Source organism: Scylla paramamosain, chromosome 29 (genome assembly GCF_035594125.1).
Source record: "Scylla paramamosain isolate STU-SP2022 chromosome 29, ASM3559412v1, whole genome shotgun sequence".
NCBI classification, from domain to species: Eukaryota; Metazoa; Arthropoda; class Malacostraca; order Decapoda; family Portunidae; genus Scylla; species Scylla paramamosain.
Window position 1 is genome coordinate 12531880 of NC_087179.1, and position 15000 is coordinate 12546879.

General features: G+C 44.4%; 1 protein-coding gene across 5 annotated transcripts in view; it reads right to left on the minus strand.

Annotated features, from left to right (window-relative positions):
- LOC135115334 (uncharacterized) overlaps positions 1–15000 on the minus strand; it is a 92821-nt gene that overhangs the window by 4952 nt on the left and 72869 nt on the right. For all 5 annotated transcript variants that reach the window (XR_010275958.1, XR_010275960.1, XR_010275959.1 and 2 more), the window contains one exon: positions 3870–3979. Coding sequence is in view for 1 of the 5 variants with exons in the window: in XM_064031976.1 (XP_063888046.1) it covers positions 3870–3979 (110 nt within the window). In the remaining 4 variants the exon portion in view is untranslated. The remainder of the gene's footprint in view (positions 1–3869; positions 3980–15000) is intronic.

The window sequence follows — 15000 nt, forward strand, 5'->3', positions numbered from 1 at the left end:
AGGGCTGTCTTCCGATGAGTCTCAGTCGGTAATCAAAGCAGTTCTTGTTTTTCTTTGTATTTTTAGTTTCTCTGTCTGTTTGTTTGTTTGTCTGTCTGTCTGTCTGTCTGTTTCTCTCTCTCTCTCTCTCTCTCTCTCTCTCTCTCTCTCTCTCTCTCTCTCTCTCTCTCTCTCTCTCTCTCTCTCTCTCTCTCTCTCTCTCCCTGATCTGCCCATTTAACCTAACGTAACCTAACTGAACATAATCTAACCTGAACTAACCGAACTTAACCTAACTTGACCTGACCTAAGCTAACCTAACCTAACATAACCTAACCAAACTGACCTGACCTAACCTGATCTAACCTGACCTAAATTAACCTAACCGAACCTAACTTAACCTAACTTTATCTAACCTAACTTAACCTAACCTTAACTGACTTAATTTAACCTAACCTGATCTAACCTAACGTAACCTAACCTGACTTGACCTACATAACCCATCTATCAAACTCACACGAACCATCTTCAGTCAGCCCCTCCGTCAGGCAGTTCCTTTGTTGTTTTAACCTCTGTTTTTTGCCTCCTCCACCAAATCCACCAATTCTAACCTACTTAATCTAAGCCCTCTTCAGCCCCTCCGTCAGGCAGTTTGCGAAGGAGTATTAGTCGACGCGAGAAAGCCTAGAGAAGTGTAAAAATCTATAGCTGACCCCTCCTCCTCCTCTTCTGGCCTTCCACCGGTGCAATACATCAAGGAATGCTGACGGGCAGAGGAGGATGGCCGGGGCAGGAACGAGATTGCTGCGCCAGGAAATTGCCTTTTATGAAACCCCCATTGGAAGCATACCTTAACCTGCAGCTCACCTCAAGACCCCCTCCCCCCTCCCCAGCCTCCCGTGGTCCCCCCTTGGTCTCCTTTCGCCTTCAGTAGGATTTGGTGTTAAGTGCCAAGGGTGAAAATTGAGAGGGTGTGCTGGCCTGCCTCGCCTCCTCCTCTTGATGAAAGGTTAATGGACCTGTGTTCTTACCTGGGGTAGAGATGGGGGGGGCTTCTAGTGCCTCGTGTTCTGCTGAGTGACTGAGGGCTGTGGAGGTAATGACAGGGATGCTGGGAGGAGGAAACACAGACGCAGAGAGATGGAGAGCGGAAGGGGATACACAGGAGAGGAGAGGGAAGGATAAACTAAACTGCACAGAGACAGAGAGAGATGAAGAAGAGAAGGAGACAGAGGTAAGAAGAGGGATGGATAAACTACACAACACAGGGACAGAAAGAGATGAAGAGGGGAGAGAGGCAGAGGTAAGGAGGAAAGGATGCACTACACTACACTACACTGCACACAGAGAGAGAGGGAAAGAGAAAGAGAGAATAAGCAACACACTGCTTTTTACTTTAGATAGAGTAGGAAAGATTATTTTTTTCTCTCTTGCTCAAATTCGATTTCCTCTCCCCTTAACACAAGCAATGGGAAGGCAAAAGTCTTTCTTTCCCTCAAAATATTATTCTATTTCCATTTGTCTTCCATTTTTCACCGGTATTCGATGTTAAACTGTTTTCTTATATTGCACTGGGAGGTACATGTGCACACACGGATTTTTCTTTGTTCCTTTCTTTCTTTCTTCCTTTTTGTTTCACACATTTTTTAAAATTTGTTTTACTTCAATTCATTTCCTAGTATTAGAAACCAATAAGGACTTCTAATTTTGCTTATTTGCAATTTTCGTCTCTCTCTCTCTCTCTCTCTCTCTCTCTCTCTCTCTCTCTCTCTCTCTCTCTCTCTCTCTCTCTCTCTCTCTCTCTCTCTAACGAAGCATATATCAGTGCATTAAGACAACAGGATGTGTGTGTGTGTGTGTGTGTGTGTGTGTGTGTGTGTGTGTGTGTGTGTGTGTGTGTGTGTGTGTGTGTGTGTGTGTGTGTGTGTGTGTGTGTGTGTGTGTGTGCGCGCGCGCGCGCGCTCGCTCGCGCGTAGGGCTCCGGAACTGAGTTAGTGCTGGAGTCTGAGAGGGGAGAGAGAGAGATGGGGTGAGGGGGGAGAGGGGGAGAGGGAACCCACACCTGGCGAGGGTAATGCATTCTGCGGGGACTAATCAGTGGGTAATTAGGGGGATACCTTAATGGATTCTCAGGGAAAATATTCTGGTGTTCAGGGGAAAATATTTAAGCCTTCTCGGAAATTCGTGAGCGGCTTGAGTTTGCATGCCGGTACAGGTGAAATTTTTTAAAGGTACGGTTTTATGGTCAAGTTACCGGGCCGCCGTGGTGGTGTGGTAATGTGCGTGGCTGGGGACTGGCGGGTTTTCAAGTGTGTGGGTCCGAATTCTGGTCCCTGCCAATGTCCATAGTTAGGAAAGGCACTCACTTGGCGCAGCGGTAACCCATTCCATAGTTAGGTAGATGTAAACACACACACACACACACACACACACACACAGAGAGAGAGAGAGAGAGAGAGAGAGAGAGAGAGAGAGAGAGAGAGAGAGAGAGAGAGAGAGAGAGAGAGAGAGAGAGAGAGAGAGAGAGAGAGAGAGAGAGAGAGAGAGTCCTGCCCGTCACGACACTCACACACGCCTTGCCATCGTCCCCTTGAGTAACTTCGAAAATTTGCTAAACTTTGAGCGAATCATTTGGACGAGGAACCTCTTAGAAAAACCTCTTAGGGGACGCCTTCCCACGCACACACACACACACACACACACACACACACACACACACACACACACACACACACACACACACACACACACACACAAGAAAGTACCAAAACTCAGTGACCCCTAAAAAGAGAAGAAAAGAAAACTTGCCCCTCACACACACACACACACACACACACACACGCCACTAATGAGAAACGGCAGACAGAGGAGGTGAGGAGGAACTTACGCCTCAATGCTTGCCTCACTTCCATGTCCATCCCTGTATCGTATCCCTTTAATTCCCCCGCTTTGGCATTCCAGGGCGTGAATTAATCCTTTCCTCTCCATTTCCAAAGCTCCGAATGCCAGACTTAATCCCTCAACCACGGTAGCTAATTCACTTGTCTAGTACTCGCTTCAGTTTCTATTCCCTTCCTCCTCCTCCTTTGATGCTCCATAATCTCATTTCGTCACTTCATATCCCCCTTCAGCGGCTGGAAACTGTCTCCTCTGCCTCCACAGCTCAGCGTCTCCCTTCACCTTCCCTTCACTAGTTCTTGAAGCTCCACTATTAGGATCCCCAACTAAGCTTCACTACAGGAGGAAGGCAAGGGTTAAGGGCAGTCTATTCCATTCCAGCTCGTATGGAAAGGGAATCCTGGAGGCTTACTGAAGTGACTAAGGCCTTATTGAAGTGACTGAAGCCTTACTGAAGTGACTGTAGCCTTACTGAAGTGACTGAAGCCTTACTGAAGTGACTGAAGCCATACTGAAGTGGGTGAAGCCTTAGTGTAGTGAATGAAGCCTTACTGAAGTGACTGAAGCCTTACTGAAGTGACTGAAGCCTTACTGAAGTGAATGAAGCCTTACTGAAGTGACTGAAGCCTTACTGAAGTGACTGAAGCCTTACTGAAGTGACTGAAGCCTTACTGAAGTGACTGAAGCCTTACTGAAGTGGCTGAAGCCTTACTGAAGTGAGTGAAGCCTTACTGAAGCGAGTGAAGTACTTTAGGTATTAATTATTTACTATCCTCTCCCCATCTTCCTCTTCCTCCTCCTCCTCCTGCAGCAGTACATCAAGGTAGAAGGAAAAGAGGAGGAGGAGGAGGAGGAGGAGGAGGAGGAGGAGGAGGAGGAGGAGGAGGAGGAGGAGGAGGGAATATCAACACAAATCCTTAGACATTCAGACGCAGCTACGGTTCTAATTACGAAGTTTAATTAGTGTGTCCCCATCAAAGGGCGGCACCTACCTGGCGGAGGGACCCCAGCCTCGCCGCAGCCGCCCAGTGTGGTGACGCAACAGCTTCTTCCTCCTACTTACCGGTTGTCTAACTGTCTGTCTGTCTGTCTGTCTGTCCGTCTGTTGGGGAGAAAAGAACGAAGTGAGTGGTGATTGTGTGGCGCTCTCTCTCTCTCTCTCTCTCTCTCTCTCTCTCTCTCTCTCTCTCTCTCTCTCTCTCTCTCTCTCTCTCTCTCTCTCTCTCGTACCCTAATTCCGCACCGTAAACCTTAACAAGAATTTCACAAAAAGCACCATTTACGAAAAACCCAAACTCAATTACACCAAATGAAAAAATTGTCTCTGAGCGTCTAAATCACATGCGGGTAAAAAAATAAACCTTTAAAAATCATGTTACAAGAAATAAGATTAAGTGTTTTTCTTGTCTTTTCCCTCGGTGCAATGCGGAGAGCAAGGCAGGCAAGGCGAGGCGAGGAAACCCACTCAACTTTTAAAATCGAGTTTGTGTGTTTATATTAAGGCAGAAAAAACAAACAAAGAAGAAACGTGAGAAAAAATAATATATACAAGGCAAAAGAGAATAAAAAAAAAAAAGTTGTCGTTTTTTATCATGAAATAAAAGATTACAAAAAAATATATATATATAAAACAAAATGAAAAAAGGTTGTCGTTTTTTAAATAAAATAATTACGAAAAAATAAACAAACAAATAAAAAATGTAAGAAAAAAAATTACAACAAATTGAAGAAATGTTACACAAAAGACGAAAAGCACAAGAGAACGAAAAGGTGTTGATTTAATATAATAATAAAATAAGAAAGATTATAAAGAAAAGGATGGGACACGATGAAACAAAGTTGTCCTTAACACAAAAAAAAAAAAAAAGAAAAAAAAAAGACGGATGCAGGAGAACCGCGACTCTGCAGCATTTCAGCTCAAGACACCACCCAGCAGCTCCTCGCGGTGTTCAGGGTTGGGAAAAACCTGGACTTTTTTTTTGAACCCATCCCACTGAGTTTTTTTGGGGGTTCATTTTTTTTAAGGGGTTATTGGGTTTGATTGTTTTTTTGGGGTTTTGTTGATTCTTTTGTTTATTCCTCATATTGATATGTAAATTAGTTTAAATAAGTAATTAAAAAATAATCTAGAGTGAAATAAAGGGTTTGAAGTGTTACCTGAGGGACGGACACTTGATACAGGTTGGTCTGGCTGGACAAAGCCTGTGTTAACTTGTGCTGTACACGAAATGAACGAGTCAGGCTTGACTACTTTGACATTTTTTTATGTACACATACAGACGGCTTCCTGTTTGATGAAGCAGCCTTCCTACCCTTACATTTAGCTGAAGCCACATGTCAACCGCTTTGCCCCTTCGCCCCCTTCGTCTGCTTCGCCCTTCCTCCCTGTCGTTCCCTTCGTCTGCTTTGCTCCTTCGCTCCCTTCGTCTGCTTTCCCCTTTCTCCCTTTCGTTCCCTTCGTCCGCTTCGCCCCTTCCTCCCTGTCGTTCCCTTCGTCTGCTGCACCCCTTCGTCCCCTTCGTCGTCTTGAGAACCAGTATTATTTCACCTAGAGTCTTTTTGAAAGTAGTGGAGGTACGAAATAGGGATGTTGCAGGTCACGGAGACTGAAAGCTGCATCATCGTACCCAGGCAGCCTCCCCGTAAACGCCGCGGTCCGATCCGTGCATGAGGTACGATTTTGATATGTTTGCTGCTGTTAATAATACGCACAGGCAGCAATGGCGAATACCGATAAATATAAACAATTTCTGAGTCTCGTGTAACAAAATAAGTGCCGTTTGTGTATGTTATGAAAAGTGATAAACATTCCTAAGGCGTACCGCATGTATGGGTCGGAACGCGGTGGCTGCCAAAGTACGATAATGCAGCCTTCAGTCCCCGCGACCACATTCAGCAACAGCGCGCCGCACCTCCACTACCTTCAAGAGGCTTTAGTTGAAATGCCACGGGTTCTCAAGGGTGTTTTTAAGGTTCTAGTGTCAGATTAACAAGGTGAAACACTCTCGAGAAACCGGTAAATCATCTGTGGCCTTTAAAAATAGTTGTGGTGAGAGAACACAGCGTTCCACAATAATACGGACCTTGAACACCTCCCTACCTTTCCTCCCCACCTGTGACTCTCCCTCTCACAACCTGTCACCTGTCATTAATTGCCATTTGATCACCTTCCGTTTTACCTGCGATTTTCACCTCAATCACACGATGCCCAGGAACCAACCAGGCTTTCCCACGTCACACCTGGTGCTGAAGTGGGGCAGGTGTGGCGCTAATAAACGAGGCGACAGAAACACCTTGATTTTTTTTTATCCCAGGACGATGTGAAATGTTGAGCCTCTGAGTTTTATTTGACGGTTAATTAAACCTTCAAACACAGATGGCCGCGAGGTTAATGAGGTGGCTGTGCTGTGCTGTGCTGTGCTGTGCTGTGCTGTGCTGTGATGTGTTCTGCTCTGTTCCTCGTCTGATGTAAGGGTGAGGGTAATGTAAGGTAAGCACTGTACTGGCCCTTTTGCTGTAGTTGTCGTTGTCGTTGTGTTGTTGTTTTCCTGTTTTGACTTTTAATAATTTTTTTTTCTCTCTCTCTTTTTTTTTTTTTTCACCCCCACCTCACGTCTGAAAGTTTATTCCATGATTGGTAGCATTCAACTCCCCCTGACCCGTACCCCCCCACCTCTCTGTGTGTGTGTGTGTGTGTGTGTGTGTGTGTGTGTGTGTTTACCTTCCATCATCTACATCACGTTTTCTTTCCACGAGGACTAACTCGAATATTTTCCCCCAACGTGTTTCCTTTAACGATTTGTTGTCCTAGACGGCAGAAGCGCTGGCAGGGAAAGAGGAGGAGCAGGGAGGAGGCGAGGGGAGACAGTAGAGGAGAGAGAGGATACGGCCGGAAGATGTAGGGAGAGTAGAGGATGAGAGCAAAGAGGAAAAAGGTATGGCAAGGTGAGAGAGGTGAGAGAGAGGGTAGATAGGGAATGGAGAGGATGATAGGGGTGGCAGGGGATAGTAACAGGGAGGTATGGGATCTCTCCACCACTACTACCACCACCAGCACCACCACCATCAGGGTAAATTGCCTCTCATTAAAAGGAGCAGCCAGTGATGAGGCCCAGCATTACACCAACTCGTAACTCACAAAGGAACTAAGTAGAGGAAATGTTCTCTGTTTTTAATGGGTGTGGGCGTGGAGGGGAGGGAGGGGGATGAGTAATCCTTAATGTTTTGTGTTTTGCTGGTGGGAATGTAGGAGCAGGCAAGCGTGGGTGTGCTTCGTGTCTCTATTAAATGTGAGGGCTTGTAATGTTTTGGTTGTGTTGTAAGGGTTAGGCTGCGGTAGGGTAGGGAAGGTCTGGTTTGGTCAGGTTAGGTTAGGGTAGGGTAAGGTAGGTTAGGTTAGGTTGGGGTAGCGTAGAAGTAGGGTAGGTCTGGTTTGGTCAGGTTAGGGTACAGTAGGGTAAGTTAGGTTAGGGTAGGGTAAGGCAGGCCGGCTTTGGTTTGGCTTGGTTAAGTTAGTTTAGGTTAGGTTATGGTAGGTTGGGTTGGGTTGGGTTGGATTTGGTTAGGCTAATTTAGAGGAGAGTAGGTTAGGTAAAGTTAGGTTAGATCAGGTTGAATTACGATAAACCATGACAACACAGCTTCATGAATTTATATGCAAATATGCTGTACGCCTCCACACAAAAGATAATTCGACTCTGTACCCCCAACTCCCCGACCCCCCCCCACACACACACACACACACACACACACACACACACACACACACCTGGATTACTCAAACAATGAACCATACCTCCTCTTATCAACAACACACCCTACCCTTCCCTCCCAACACACACACACACACACACACACACACACACACACACACACACACACACACACACACACACAGCCTCACTCTACCTTCCACACACCGGCCCGTCACCCCACCGCCTCCCGCTCCAGCCATACGTGTAAAGGGAAGGGAGGCCTCATGTTTTCCTGCAGCAGCCTGTGTGTAGCATTGTCTTCACCTGTGTCCCTTCCACACCCCCCACACATCCATGTCACCTGGCATCTTCTCAGCAGCCTCTCGTACTTGTTATGTTTTTACTCTCCTTCCGCTGAGCCAAAGAATCTTAAACCAATATTTTTACCTACTGTTTTTTCTTTTTTTCTCTACGTATTCTCTGTCTCCTTTCCTGTCTGTGTCTGTGTCTCTCTATCTATATTTATCTATCTGTATTCTCTCTTTTGTATGTTTTCTTTTTTTTTTGTGTGTGTCTCTGTCTATCTGTCTTTCTGTCTGTCTGTTTATCTGTCTATCTGTCTCTCTATCAGCAGCAGTATATTTCCGCTCCCTCTCTCCTCTATTTCATTATTTATTGTTATCCATTTACCTGAGCACGCAGTAAATCTTCCCATCTGTCTATATGTTCCGCTAGACTTGTTCATCCAACACACACACACACACACACACACACACACACACACACACACACACACACACACACACACACACACACACACACACACACACACACACTACAGGAATAATATTGTTTTATTATTGTCTCCCTCTCTTCCCTTTGCTCTTCTCTCTCTCTCTCTCTCTCTCTCTCTCTCTCTCTCTCTCTCTCTCTCTCTCTCTCTCTCTCTCTCTCTCTCTCTCCTTTCTTCCTCACCTTCCCTGCCCCTCCGATCCATCTGTGGTACTCTGAAGTGGCTGAGGAGGAAAGCAAATACTGGGTGGATGTGGTATTGACAGGGATGTCTTGAAGTATTGAAATGCGAAGATGAACTGACGTGTGTGTGTGTGTGTGTGTGTGTGTGTGTGTGTGTGTGTGTGTGTGTGTGTGTGTGTGTGTGTACTACAGTGGTACCTGCAGTACGTCATCAAGTCAACTTAATTAACCAGACATGGAAGGTAACATGAAAATAAATAAATAAATAAACGAGTAAATAAACAAACCCATTTCTGTCTGTATTTGTCTAGGATCCCCCCCTCTCTCTCTCTCTCTCTCTCTCTGCTTCATTACACACTCCACTCCCCTAGAGAAACATCACGATATCCCTCTGTCCAATGAACCACCACCACCACCACCACCACCACCACCACCACCACCACTCTAGAGAAGCACAAGAGCCAAAGGGAAGAGAAAGAGGCAGGTAAGAGACCACATTAGGGTATTAGGCCCCTGTGTAGCAAAGAAAGAGACAGATAGAGAGAGGATGAAGAGAAGCGGACGAGGAACTAAGCACTCAGGTGTGAAATGAGACCTTCTCACGTGTAATCTACCCTCTAATTTAGTCCCAGCAGGTGTGTGTGCGTAAGTGTGTGTGTGCGTGTGTGCCCAGGTGTGTGGAGGCTTAAGAGAGAGAGAGGAAAGGTATGTTAGTGAATGATAATGAATATATAATGAGGTTCTACAAGTATCAGGTGCGTGTTGGTGTATGTGAGACGCTTATCTGGCGTGGGACAGGTGTGTTGAGAGGCAGGTGTGTTGGGGTGGCAGCGAGGATCATTGCAAGACAAGATGGGGATTATGAACATGGAGGAGGACACGGAAGCATTAGATGTAAGCCTGTTTGTGCCTTGACGAAGTGTCCTCGCCGCCTCCTGCCTGATGGTGATGGTTAGAGAGAGGAATGACGGAGTAGTGATTAGTGAAAGGAAAGAACGAACGTGGTGATTAGATAAAGGAATGACGAAAGCAGTGATTAGAAAAAAGGAAGAAAGAACGTAATGATTAGGGAAAAGAATGACGACAGTAATGATAAGAAAGAGGACGAACGAAAGAAACGATAAGAGAATGGAAGAACGAAAGTAATGAACAGAAAGATGAAGAACCGAACTAATGACCAGAGGAAGGAATAATTAGGTAGAAGCAGGTGAGATAATTCAATAGCTGGGTCATAAACGCACCTTGACACCAGAGCACCAATGTAATACTCATACATTCAGAGGCTACAGTTGTGATGAGCGTGTAATATCAGAGGAATAAATGAGTTACTGTATGTATTAAACTGCAAATATTATGACGTGAATATCTAATTATCAGTGGGAAACTCTCACACACACACACACACACACACTCTCTCTCTCTCTCTCTCTCTCTCTCTCTCTCTCTCTCTCTCTCTCTCTCTCTCTCTCTCTCTCTCTCTCTCTCTCCCTTTCACGTGCAGAAACGGTTCGTTACTTCTTGATTCAGGTGTGTGTGTGTGTGTGTGTGTGTGTGTGTGTGTGTGTGTGTGTGTGTGTGTGTGTGTGTGTGTGTGTGTGTGTATTTCCTCGACTACTCTTGTTGATTGAATGGAACGAAAAAGGCAGAAAGAGAGAGAGAGAGAGAGAGAGAGAGAGAGAGAGAGAGAGAGAGAGAGAGAGAGAGAGAGAGAGAGAGAGAGAGAGAGAGAGAGAGAGAGAGAGAGAGAGAGAGAGAGAGAGAGAGAGAGAGAGTCTTTAAAACTACAGCCATACATCACATTTATAACCACCACCACCACCACCACCACCACCACCACGGGAGCAAGAAGATAAAGAACGAAAAGAACGAGGAGGATGAAGGAAGAAAGCATGAAAGAAGGAAGAAAGGAAGGAAGGAAGGAAGGAAATTAATGAATTATAAGTATTACAAATCTCTCTCTCTCTCTCTCTCTCTCTCTCTCTCTCTCTCTCTCTCTCTCTCTCTCTCTCTCTCTCTCTCTCTCTAAACACGTTCTCGTTCATTACACTTAATTGTAACTTCCTCCTCACCACCAACACCACCACCACCAGTAGTAGTAGTAGTAGTAGTAGTAGTAGTAGTAGTAGTAGTAGTAGTAGTAGTTTAGTAGTAGTAGTAGAAGTAGTAGTAGTCAAATATACCACCACCACCACCACCACCACAATCAACAACAACAACAACAACAACAACAACAACAACAACAACGCAGAACAACAAACACATGTATATATTAATTAACGGGAATAATATAATATAATCCTCACATAACCTGTCATTTCCCTGGAACTCTGCACATCAAACAACCTAAAACTCCCCTTGGCCATATTTCTTTGCTTTCCCGCTCCTCCTCCTCCTCCTCCTCGTCCTCCTCCTCCTCCTTTTAACACAAAAGAGACAAAACCTGTTCCCGGCTGACAAATTCTCTCTCTCTCTCTCTCTCTCTCTCTCTCTCTCTCTCTCTCTCTCTCTCTCTCTCTTTCAGCTGTTTTCCAAGGTCACAGAGACGATTTGCCAGGTTCTCAAGAGTGTTTATCTTGTTAATAATGTAAAAATTGTCTTAATCTGTTACTACAACCCGCTTCAGGCCCCGTGAGGCATCGTGTCTTGCAAATATCTACTAAACAAACAATTAGATCGTTATGACATTTTGGCATGGTTTGCTTGACAGCGTCCCTATATTCATGACTCCACCGTGCATTGCCAGCGGTGTGTCATTAAGGAGTTCAGTCTTGGCTTTGAGAGTGAAGCTGGCAAGAGGCGAGAAAACGTTTGGACAGGGAAGGTTTTTAGTGGCGTGGTTTTGACGTGCAAAGATGATACAGGGTACGAGGAAGGGAAGAAGGATCTGAATATATTTAGTGAAAAAGTTATATATAGTTTAACATATAGTTACGAATCATCAGTTTGTTCTTGTACTGAATTTCACACAACACGGAAAGTTAGAAAAAATCGATTCCACTTCATCACCTCAACTCTAATAATTATTAAAACAGCAACCAAGAAAGGATAGGGAGAGAAAGAACTACTGGCGAACAGACAGACGGATGGGAGAGTAGCGGACATTCAGACAAGCCGTGCTGAGTTTTTTTTTTTTTTTTTTTGGTAGGAGGAGCACCGGCCAAGGTAACAAATTTATAATAAAAAAAAAGGCCCACTGATGCAACTGTTTACAGAATATTTGCGAAAAACGATGCCGTAGGATGTGAAATGGACAGTAGAACCATAAAATTGCCCTTAAAAACCAGTGTCATTTTAATAAGAGCCTTTTTTTTTTAAATGTAGTGGAGATGCGGCGCAGAAGTGTTGCAGAATAGTCTCTCTCTCTCTCTCTCTCTCTCTCTCTCTCTCTCTCTCTCTCTCTCTCTCTCTCTCTCCATTCACGGCACCTCAACACCTCCAAGCTTCACACAAAGGAAAGCCTTCGGTAACAAACTCACCACATTACATAACGTGACCTGACTTGCCGCCACTTCCTCTTCCTCTTCTACGTTTTAAATTTTTCTTTCTCTGCTTCATGGAATTTTTTTTTCTTGCAGATTAAATGCGAATATTTGTATTTCACTCAACTCCACAACGTGTGTGTGTATGTGTGTGTGTATGTGTGTGTGTGTGTGTGTGTGTGTGTGTGTGTGTGTGTGTGTGTGTGTGTGTGTGTGTGTGTGTGTGTGTGTGTGTGTGTGTGTGTGTGTGTGTGTGTGTGTGTGTGTGTGTGTGTGTGTGTGTGTGTGTGTAGTTTATGCGTGATATGTTTCCATGTTTTTTTTTATTTCTATTTTGCATCTGGACGTGAAATTGACATGAAACTAATAAATATAATGTCATAATACTGGGATGCTCTCTCTCTCTCTCTCTCTCTCTCTCTCTCTCTCTCTCTCTCTCTAATGCTGCACCGTCGGCCACACCTGAGGTAATTATTAATGATTCCGCTTAAAGGTAGACACAGGTAGACCCAAATGTACAATTAATTGGTGGCTATTATCTCATCATCAATATTAGCGTTGTCATCGTTACCTCTACCACTACTACTACTACTACTACCACTACTACTACTACTACTACTACTACTACTACTTGTTATTCGCTCAATACCCGCTTCTGACAAAAGGAACAAAGGGGTCTGGAAAATTTCTCTTCCTCCTCCTCCTCCTCCTCCTTCTCCTCCTGTTAGTCTGACCAGTTCTTTCCTTCTACTTTTTCAACACGTATTCTGAAATTTATGGAGGAATATAAGAGAAACTCGCCCAGAAAGGAAGAGAAATAAGAACACTCTCCCTCTCTCCCTCTCCTTCTCTCTTCCTCTCCTTCTCTCTCTCTTGAAATGCTGGACTCAACCTGCCTTGTTTATCAAAAAGTATTTTCCTCTGAACCGGCGAAAGACATTTTTGTGGTGCAGGCAGGGGGGAGAGAGAGAGAGAGAGAGAGAGAGAGAGAGAGAGAGAGAGAGAGAGAGAGAGAGAGAGAGAGAGAGAGAGAGAGAGAGAGAGAGAGAGAGACTGCAGGTCAAGAAGAATGATTGCTCAAGGAGGAGGAGGAGGAGGAGGAGGAGGAGGAAAAAGAGGAGGAGGAGGAGGAGGAGGAGAGGAAATAATGTTCACAAACCATTTCTGAACACACACACTCACACACACACACACACACACACACACACACACACACACACACATCGAAGTCTACATGATTTTCTCTCCTGTATAATATAATAATAACAAAAAGGAAATATTTTATAATGTGAGCGTGCTATTTGAGCAGTCAGGAGCAACAGGCGGGAAAGCGTGAATTTCAGAGAGAGAGAGAGAGAGAGAGAGAGAGAGAGAGAGAGAGAGAGAGAGAGAGAGAGAGAGAGAGAGAGAGAGAGAGGGGAGCGGGGCGTGTAAGCGGAGAAATAACAACAGAGGACCCGATTTATTTTTTTTTCCTTTTTTTTTTCGTATCCGTACAGGGCGAGAAAGAAATAGCGCAGTAAGCAAGTTTTGTGGCAAGTTTAATTTCCTGATTCTCGTTCTAAGCTTCGCCACACAAACAAAAGTAAGGAGAGGAAAAAGAAGAGGTGGGGAGGGAAAGAAGGAAATATGGTGATGTTTCCATGGCTCGTGTTGCTGTTCCGTTTCAGCGATTCGTTTTCACGGTTTCGTTCTGCGCTGGTTCATTTCCATTACAGGTTCGATACAGCGAGCGAACGAGCCAGCCAGAGAGAGAGAGAGAGAGAGAGGGAGAGAGAGAGTTTTAATATTTTCGTATCTTGAAAATTCTCATTACGAATTTCCCATTACCTGTAAATGCAGATTCACTATGGGTCTGTGTGTGTATGCATGTGTGTGTGTGTGTGTGTGTGTGTGTGTGTGTGTGTGTGTGTGTGTGTGTGTGTGTGTGTGTGTGTTTCAGCCGTTTTGTTTTCCTATTGGTGATGTAAATTTCGTGTTAGCCTTATTATTGTTGTTGTTGTTGTTGTTGCTGTTGTTGTTGTTGTAATGGAGCTAATCTGATTTACGCTGTTTGTTTTCCATTTGTTCTCAGTTGAAGTCATGGAGGTAATGAATGTGTATATGTAAATGTGATTGTGTGTGTGTGTGTGTGTGTGTGTGTGTGTATGTGTGTGTGTGTCCTTCATAATCCAAGTCGTGTCTCTGATGTCAAGTAAAATTATTTCAAGCGCGCGCACACACACACACACACACACACACACACACACACACACACACACACACACACACACACACACACACACACATGCATGTCTTCGGGCGAGTTATTACCCTTCAAACTCTCATATCTTCTTTCTCCTCCTCCTCCTCCTCCTCCTTCTCCTCCTCCTCCTCCTTTTCCTCTTTCTCCTCCTCCTCCTCCTGGTAGTAGTGGTAGTGGTGGTGGTTTTCTATCATCAACAACAACAACAACAACAACAACACGCTTCCTCTTCCTCCTCGTTCTTCTTCTCCTCTTCTTGTTTCTTCTTTATCATCTTCCTCTGCCTCTTCACATTTGTTCTTCCCTTTTTCACTATCATTTTTTCCTTTTTATTTCTCCTACTGATATTATTCTCTTCTTCTCCTCTTCTTGTTTTTCTTTTTATTATCTTTCGCCATTTCTTCCTCATTATTATTCGTCTGCCTCCCTAGCCGCCATTTTTATTTATATTTTGCACTCCTCCAGTCCTCCTCCTCCTCCTCCCCTTCCTCTTCTTCCCTCTTTATCATATTTCTCTTGTTCTTCCTTTGTTTATGTTCTTTATGCCCACATTTTTTCTTTTTACTCCTACTAACCTCCTCCTCTTTTCTCTCTTTTCTTTATTATTTTCATCTATTTCTTTTTTTTCGCTTTTTTTTTCCTTTCTCCTTCTACTTTTTTCTTTTTCCTTAATCCTTCTACTAAACTTCTTTTCTCCTTCATCTTCCTTCTTTATTATCTTCATCCACTT